At 37.6% G+C, this 8108-nt stretch overlaps 2 protein-coding genes across 2 annotated transcripts in view; both read left to right on the top strand.

The window, feature by feature from the left end:
• Window positions 17-3052, top strand: LOC104770841 (uncharacterized protein At1g04910-like). The gene is made up of 10 exons (XM_019243410.1): window positions 17-458; window positions 603-695; window positions 847-922; window positions 1098-1189; window positions 1268-1356; window positions 1487-1607; window positions 1704-1847; window positions 1921-2285; window positions 2381-2621; window positions 2715-3052. The coding sequence occupies exons 1-10, from the start codon at window positions 96-98 to the stop codon at window positions 3018-3020; spliced, it is 1890 nt and encodes a 629-aa protein (XP_019098955.1). The 5' UTR covers window positions 17-95; the 3' UTR covers window positions 3021-3052.
• The window catches only part of LOC104770832 (CSC1-like protein At1g11960), a 5488-nt gene continuing 2042 nt past the window's right edge, over window positions 4663-8108 (top strand). Inside the window, exons 1-10 of the mRNA XM_019239649.1 lie at window positions 4663-4913; window positions 5502-5885; window positions 5994-6149; window positions 6232-6367; window positions 6452-6553; window positions 6636-6755; window positions 6842-6922; window positions 7009-7349; window positions 7434-7605; window positions 7792-7995. Of these exons, the coding sequence (XP_019095194.1) occupies window positions 5572-5885; window positions 5994-6149; window positions 6232-6367; window positions 6452-6553; window positions 6636-6755; window positions 6842-6922; window positions 7009-7349; window positions 7434-7605; window positions 7792-7995 (1626 nt within the window). The 5' untranslated portion in view covers window positions 4663-4913; window positions 5502-5571. The remainder of the gene's footprint in view (window positions 4914-5501; window positions 5886-5993; window positions 6150-6231; window positions 6368-6451; window positions 6554-6635; window positions 6756-6841; window positions 6923-7008; window positions 7350-7433; window positions 7606-7791; window positions 7996-8108) is intronic.

Below are 8108 nucleotides of genomic sequence, written 5' to 3'. Positions count from 1 at the left end.
CTTATTTATGGCAATTTCTTACATCGATCCTTTAGTTTAGTCTCTCTCTCCCCCTTTGTCGATTCAGACACAGAGAGGAGAGAGAGACAAACAAAATGAGACTTTTGTTGATCATGGGACAAGAGAGACTTGACGACGAAGAGAGACCCGAGTCACCTGATCTTCACGTCTACGGTGGTACACCGTCTCATTCGCCGCGTCTAGGCCCGATCCGGTGTTCTGCATTCGCCGGAGACCTGATCAATCCAAAACAAACGATAAAGCGAGGGAACAAGAAGAGAATACGAGCTTGTTCCGAGAGAGGAACGGCTAAAGCAGCCATTGGCGTTATCGCAATTTTGGGTTTCTTTTGCCTCATTAATTGGTTTATGCTCTCTCGCCTTCACGAAGGTCGTGTCTGGCTTCGAAGAGGACTCTCTAAGAACCCTAACCGGAACCCAAAACTGATTCTCTCACAGGTCAATGACCTGTTTTGTCTATAATTACTTATGTTTCTTGTGTTACACTCTTTTCACATACAAAAATAGTTTTGTTTTTTTTTCTTGTGTCTAATCTTAAAGTTTTAATTATTCGATCTAAATTTTTGTTGTTGTGTGAATCAGAAGGAAGAGCGTAAAAGGTTTGAAAAATCAAAGAGGAAATATAATGGAACATATGGTCGGATGTTGAGTTTGGCTGCTCATGCTTTGGGAGAGGTAAATGTAATCTTCAAAAACCAATCTTAGACTTCCTTTCGCCATAACGCTGTTTTGTTACTTTTAGTTCTATTTTGCGTTTGTCAAAAAAAAAAAAAAAGTTCTATTTTGCATGGTAACGGTTATTGTAATGGTTTTTGATTTTTAGCAGAACAAACTTGAGCCAAAAGACTTATGGCAGGAGCCAAGGGAACAAGCTTCGGCATGGAAGCCTTGCGCTGAGCAACATTCTTGGANATATTCTCTCCCTAATCTTGATGCGGACGAGTCTCATCTTTCTTTTTGTTCATGTTTTGTCACTTTTATCTCTCTTAAGGTGACAGATATAGAAATGATGAAAGANGTTTCTTTCTCTCTCCCTCTATTTCTCTCTTTAAAATTGGATCAAAGCTTGTTTCTTATGGAGTTTTACATGTCCTGATCGATCTTTAGATGGCAAAAATGGATATATAATGGTAACTGCAAACGGAGGGATTAATCAACAAAGAGTTGCTGTAAGTTTTCTTCTCCTCGTCCTACAATTTATATTTAAAATTTCTCTAGTGGACTATAACTATTTCATTTCTTCACAGGTATGTAACATTGTTGTTGTAGCTCGACTGCTCAATGCGACTCTCGTCATTCCCAAGTTCATGTTAAGTGACGTTTGGACAGATGCAAGGTAACTATTGTAAGCTCTCCGTCCTCTATCTCAAACTAGCTATAACCATTTTCAAATCATATATACTTACGACAGAAGACTTGGCTTTTACATTTGTAACGGATGTATTGAACTTTGATACTTCATATAGTCAGTTTGGAGATATCTACCAAGAGGAACATTTTATGAAGTATTTGTCTCCTGATATTCGGATAGTAAAGGAACTACCAAACGATCTTCAGTCTTTGGATCTTGAACCAATCGGCAGTGTCGTGAGTTTTACATATATATATTCTCTCCCTAATCTTGATGCGGACGAGTCTCATCTTTCTTTTTGTTCATGTTTTGTCACTTTTATCTCTCTTAAGGTGACAGATATAGAAATGATGAAAGAAGCCAAACCAGACTTCTATATGAAACACATTCTCCCTATACTACTCAAGAACGGAGTAGTCCATTTTGTCGGATTCGGAAACCGCTTAGCCTTTGATCCAATGCCATTTGAGTTACAGGTAGATAATTCTTTCAGTCCTCTGCATTCCCATCTCTAGTTAGCTTCTTTGTGCTAAACTTTTTTGGAAGTAGAGGCTTCGGTGCAGATGTAACTTTCACGCGCTAAACTTCATCCCGAGAATACAAGAAACTGCGGCTTTGCTTGTGAGGAGATTACGAGGAAGCGGATCTTACGTTGCACCTCTTGATCAACATCTTCTAGGTCCAAAATTCGCTTCCTCAATCTTGGACAATAAGTCGTCTGATCCTCCTTTGCAGCAGAAGGGTGCTTCTTCTTCTTCTTCTTCTAAGTACCTTGCTCTCCATCTACGGTTTGAAATCGACATGGTGGCTCACTCTCTATGTTACTTTGGAGGAGGCAAAACAGAACAGAACGAGTTGGATTCTTATCGCCAAAAACACTTTCCATCTCTTTCAACTTTAACTAAAACAAAAAAGTTTGTTCCTTTTTACTTCAGACTCAAGCTTCCTCTTCCTTGTCTTCAAACCTAAACCTAAATTACTCTGTTTCGGTTTTCTGTTGTAATTTAAGGTTCCCATCTGCTGATGTTTTGAGGACGGAAGGACTTTGTCCGTTAACACCAGAAGAAGCCGTGCTTATGCTCGCGGCTCTCGGCTTCAACCGTGAAACCAGAGTTTTTGTAGCTGGCGCAAATATATATGGAGGATCAAGACGGTTAGCCGTGTTAACAAGCTTATACCCGAACCTAGTAACCAAAGAGAAGTTACTATCACAATCCGAGCTACAACCATTCAAGAACTTTTCATCTCAGGTAATAACAAAAGCAAAACATTTCACATATAGCTTAATTTGATCCGTTTAAGACCTCAAATGTTTTTTTTTTTTTTTTTCCCTTTTGGTTTAGCTAGCGGCTTTAGATTTCATCGCTTGTGCTGCGGCAGATGCGTTTGCGATGACGGATCCAGGGAGTCAGTTATCATCTCTAGTATCGGGCTATCGGATATATTACGGAGACGGGAAGATGCCGACGATAAGACCGAACAAACGGAGACTTTCGGACATATTGATGAAGAACAGTACGATAGAGTGGAACGTGTTTGAGAAAAGAGTAAGGAAAGCGAATAGACAAACAAAACATGTATCCGCTAGACCTACTGGACGCAGCGTTTACCGTTACCCAAGATGTAAAGAATGTATGTGTCATGCATGATAAAAAAGATCAATAATAATAAAATTTCATGATTTTTTACTTTCTAACTATTTTTTGCCGTCCGGTTTTGATTCGGTTAATTGAGATGGTTAAAAGAAACCGATTAACAATTTTTGTTCCAAAAAAAAAAATGGTCTTCTTTTTGACAAAAAAAAAATGTTTAACCCATTGATCCTAGTTTTGTGTTATCGTGTTTGGAATCAAAACGTTGTTCCGTTATATGATCGAAGATATTATCAAGATTTTGGTGTAACATTCTGATTTACCAGAGCGGATTATTTGCATGCTTATTGTTCTATTAGTAATCAAAGTAGGCAAAGTTCAGAATTTCATAAAATCACAACCGACCTATTAATATCAATTGTAAAGAATGCCAAGAATTTTGGATTTTTTTTTTCTATTGGGGTTTGCCATCTGTTTTTTTTTCTAGTGAGTTTCACAAAGATTTCGAAATCTTACATAAAATTCAATCAAAAGTACGAAAAAACTAACGAATTCCTCTAAAAGTAGGCAAAAATCAGAATTTTTAGTAGAACCACAACAACCAATTATTAACATGGGGGAATCCAAAAATAAGAAAGAAAAAAGAGAGAGAACCAAAGACAATAGACATAAACCGAGACATGTTCAACCAAAAAACCTAACCACCTGTAACAGCAAGAGCGAGATGAACTAGACTACCAGGTTCGAGGTTGTAATGTTTGGCGGTTTGGTTGTCATCAACAAGTTGTGTCCCGGTGAAGACGAGCTTCTGTTGAGAAGGATGAATGACTTTTTTTTTCTCTTCGATCCATTCCTTGATCCAAGCAATCGAGTCCATTACATCAATCTCGACATCGATTTCTGTACCTGTTAGATCTCTCACTTTGATCATCATCTCCATGTTTTCTCAATTTTTCTTTTTTTCCCTATCGCTCTGATATCCATAGATAGTTTTATACAACCCTCGAATGATTTGGAAACTTTCCTTTTGGGAGTTAAAAAGGTTTTCTAGCCAAGGAAGGTTTTGGAATAATCTCCTTTGTTATGAATAGGAATATTCAAAGTATATATAGACTAAAAACCCTACAAACGATAAAATCTTGACAAAAGGAAATCTCTTTCTCACTAAGATAATGTGATTGACTTGAAATATACCTTTTCCTTTTAAATACTCAGTTGTTTTTAATTAACAAAAAATGTTGTTTGATTGATTGAATCTATATATTGGTTTTCTTGGTTAAGTTTTGTTTAGGCTAACTTAACACAACCGTCAACCAACACCCACTTAATGCTAAAACGCTGTCGTTCTTCATTCCCCGCTTTTCCACTCAAAATATGAACGTTGCTAGTGGATCATATTTGAAGTGGAACGTGCAAGTCACGCTCAAAGTTCGGCGCGTGACATTATCAACAAATTCTCAATCGACGGAGAAATACACGTGGCACGTACAGGAAATACAACCGTTGCCGCCCCCACGTGGCAGATAGCTGAATTCGTGATCAAATCTAATAACAATGAACTTAAATTAATTGATTTAATTACTGCTAATGACGAAATTAACTTTGAAGAAAGAGCCAGATAGAAAACTCTGACTATACGCGAGACCAACATCATCACCTCATTATAATAGTATTTAATTAAATTCACCCAAATGCGCTAATCAACAACAACCAAAAAAAAGTGTCTTCATCTTCTTCTTCCTTCCTCGTCCTCACTTTATTATTATTATTATTCCTGAAGATCCGTGTTCTTTCAGCGTATTTACACAGCTAAATAAAACACACAGCGTCTCTTTTTTTTGGTTTATCTTCAAAGAATCAGACCGATCTCTCTATCTGCTCTCTCTGTTCCCTAAAGAGTTTGGTGAATGCTTTTCTCAAGCTTCTGAATAATACAGTGACAAATCCAAGGTATCCCCTTACTTCTTTAATTTGGTTTTCTAGTTTTTGTCTTTTTACAAATTTTTCTCCTTCTTCAATTTGGTATTTAAGTAAACTAATAATAACTACTAGTTAGATTGCTTATACAGAAATTTTAGGAAAAAGTGTATTTTCTTGTCAGAAAGATACGTTAGTTACTCCAACAACAACAACAACAACAAAAAAACACAATTTTTTTTCTGGGTTTTTGGGTTTCTTTTAGAGATTTTGATTCTAATCCCTTGTTCAATGTACTAGTTTCTCAATTAAGCTTTTTTTTTTTATAATTATTAATGAGTGATGTTATTCCAAGAATGTAGAGATAAAAGTTCTATCTTTTTAGAAATGCTGTGAATAACAACTCTTTATCAATTCCTCCTTATCTTCTTCCTTTCTCAAAAAGATTTCACAGGTTTACCATTTAAAAAAAAAAATCTTTATAAATATAAATTTCCATATTAATTACTTCTTCCTGCTTTAATAAATACACAACACAACACGCCATTTTAATGAATCTTTTGTAGGTGAAAAAGCTTTTGTGATTTCAAAGGTTTTTTTTTTTTTGAATCGATTTTGCAGGTGAAGAAGCGTTTGAATTCCAAACCGGGATTATTAGATTTGAGAGCTAAAGAGTTAAGAAAGAGAAGAGATGGCAACACTAGGAGATATTGGATTAGCAGCAACGATTAACATACTCACAGCCATCATCTTCCTTTTGGCATTTGCAATCTTGAGGATTCAACCTTTCAACGACAGGGTTTATTTCCCTAAATGGTATCTTAAAGGTATTAGAAGCAGCCCTTTGCATTCTGGTGCTCTTGTCAGCAAGTTTGTCAATGTCAACTTAGGCTCTTACCTCCGTTTCTTGAACTGGATGCCCGCTGCTCTTAAGATGCCTGAGCCTGAGCTTATTGACCATGCTGGTTTGGATTCTGCTGTCTACTTGAGGATTTACTTGATTGGGTACTTATGTTTTTGTTAATTTGATTGTGAAAGGTTGTTGCTTTAGCTATCATGGTTTCATCTTTTTTAAGACTTATTGTTGGTTTCTCTGTTTTTTTTTTTTTTCAGGCTTAAGATCTTTGTCCCCATTGCTTTACTTGCGTGGTCGATTCTTGTTCCTGTCAATTGGACTAGTGATGGTCTGCAACTAGCTAAGCTTCGTAATGTAACATCTAGTGATATTGATAAGCTGTCGATATCGAATATCGAACGTGGTTCAGACAGGTTTGCAAATCATCACAAACAAATCTCATGTCTGATTCTTTCTTCCTCCTACGTCTTTAAAGTTTGTGTTTTTTTTTTGAAGGTTTTGGACTCACCTGGTGATGGCTTACGCCTTTACATTCTGGACTTGCTATGTTCTAATGAAAGAGTACGAGAAAGTAGCTGCTATGCGTTTGGCATTTCTCCAGAACGAGCAACGGCGACCTGATCAGTTCACGGTAAAGCTATTATTATATATGATCACTAATCAGTTTTGTTTCATGCTGTTATAACCTTAGACTGATCCAGTTTGTTTTTCACAGGTTTTGGTTAGGAACGTACCAGCAGACCCAGACGAGTCCATTAGTGAGTGTGTGGAACATTTCTTTCTAGTTAACCATCCAGACCATTATCTTACACATCAGGTTATAAGCTCATTCATTCCTTAGAAAGATTCAGTCTTTTTTTCACATGTTGTGTTTAAATCTTACAACTTGATTTATCCAGGTTGTGTATAATGCAAACGATTTGGCAGCATTAGTGGAGCAGAAGAAGAGCACGCAGAACTGGCTTGACTATTACCAATTGAAGTATATGAGGAACCAGGAACAAAGGCCAAAGATAAAGGTAACTGAGTGGTCTTAGACAAAAACTTGAGAAAAGCTTGTCTCTTGTCTCTGAACTGTCTTATGTTGTCTTATTTGGTAAACCAGACGGGTTTTCTCGGGCTATGGGGCAAAAATGTTGACGCAATCGATCATTATATAGCTGAAATCGAGAAATTAAACGAGCAAGTGAGTATCATCTGTCTTCTCATTTCTTGCTACAACACCTTTCTCAGTTAAAACTAGTCGAACCTGACTTAGCTTTTCTTGAGTAGATATCGGAGGAAAGGAAGAAAGTAAAGAAAGATGACTCGAGCATTATGCCAGCAGCTTTTGTCTCTTTTAGAACACGGTGGGGTGCTGCGGTTTGTGCACAGACTCAACAGTCGAGTGATCCGACCGAATGGTTAACTGAATGGGCTCCCGAGGCAAGAGAAGTGTTTTGGTCGAACCTCGCGATACCTTATGTCTCTTTGACAGTAAGAAGACTTATAATGCACATTGCATTCTTCTTCCTCACTTTCTTCTTCATGATTCCTATAGCCTTTGTTCAATCCTTAGCAAGCATCGAAGGCATCGAGAAACATGCTCCGTTCCTCAAATCCCTCGTCGAGAAGTAATGTTTCCCTCTCTCTCTCTCTCTGTCTCTGTCTCTCCACTCCTTGTCTACTTAGATGTTTGAATATGCTATGTTTTGCAGGGACCTTGTTAAATCGTTTATCCAAGGTTTCCTACCGGGTATTGTGTTAAAGCTCTTTCTAATATTTCTGCCAAGCATTTTGATGGTAATGTCCAAGTTCGAAGGGTTTGNGAGTGGTCTTAGACAAAAACTTGAGAAAAGCTTGTCTCTTGTCTCTGAACTGTCTTATGTTGTCTTATTTGGTAAACCAGACGGGTTTTCTCGGGCTATGGGGCAAAAATGTTGACGCAATCGATCATTATATAGCTGAAATCGAGAAATTAAACGAGCAAGTGAGTATCATCTGTCTTCTCATTTCTTGCTACAACACCTTTCTCAGTTAAAACTAGTCGAACCTGACTTAGCTTTTCTTGAGTAGATATCGGAGGAAAGGAAGAAAGTAAAGAAAGATGACTCGAGCATTATGCCAGCAGCTTTTGTCTCTTTTAGAACACGGTGGGGTGCTGCGGTTTGTGCACAGACTCAACAGTCGAGTGATCCGACCGAATGGTTAACTGAATGGGCTCCCGAGGCAAGAGAAGTGTTTTGGTCGAACCTCGCGATACCTTATGTCTCTTTGACAGTAAGAAGACTTATAATGCACATTGCATTCTTCTTCCTCACTTTCTTCTTCATGATTCCTATAGCCTTTGTTCAATCCTTAGCAAGCATCGAAGGCATCGAGAAACATGCTCC

The sequence above is a fragment of the Camelina sativa genome, chromosome 3 (genome assembly GCF_000633955.1).
Source record: "Camelina sativa cultivar DH55 chromosome 3, Cs, whole genome shotgun sequence".
Classification (NCBI taxonomy): Eukaryota; Viridiplantae; Streptophyta; class Magnoliopsida; order Brassicales; family Brassicaceae; genus Camelina; species Camelina sativa.
This window is presented reverse-complemented; position numbering and strand designations above follow the sequence as displayed.

What these genes read in the sequence shown, in the direction of transcription:
- LOC104770841 (XM_019243410.1), top strand. Translation starts at nt 96, where the DNA reads ATGAGACTTTTGTTGATCATGGGACAAGAGAGACTTGACGACGAAGAG. An exon ending in TTAATCAACAAAGAGTTGCT is followed by an intron (nt 1,190 to 1,267) that starts GTAAGTTTTCTT and finishes ATTTCTTCACAG; the next exon opens with GTATGTAACATTGTTGTTGT. An exon ending in TTGAACCAATCGGCAGTGTC is followed by an intron (nt 1,608 to 1,703) that starts GTGAGTTTTACA and finishes ATCTCTCTTAAG; the next exon opens with GTGACAGATATAGAAATGAT.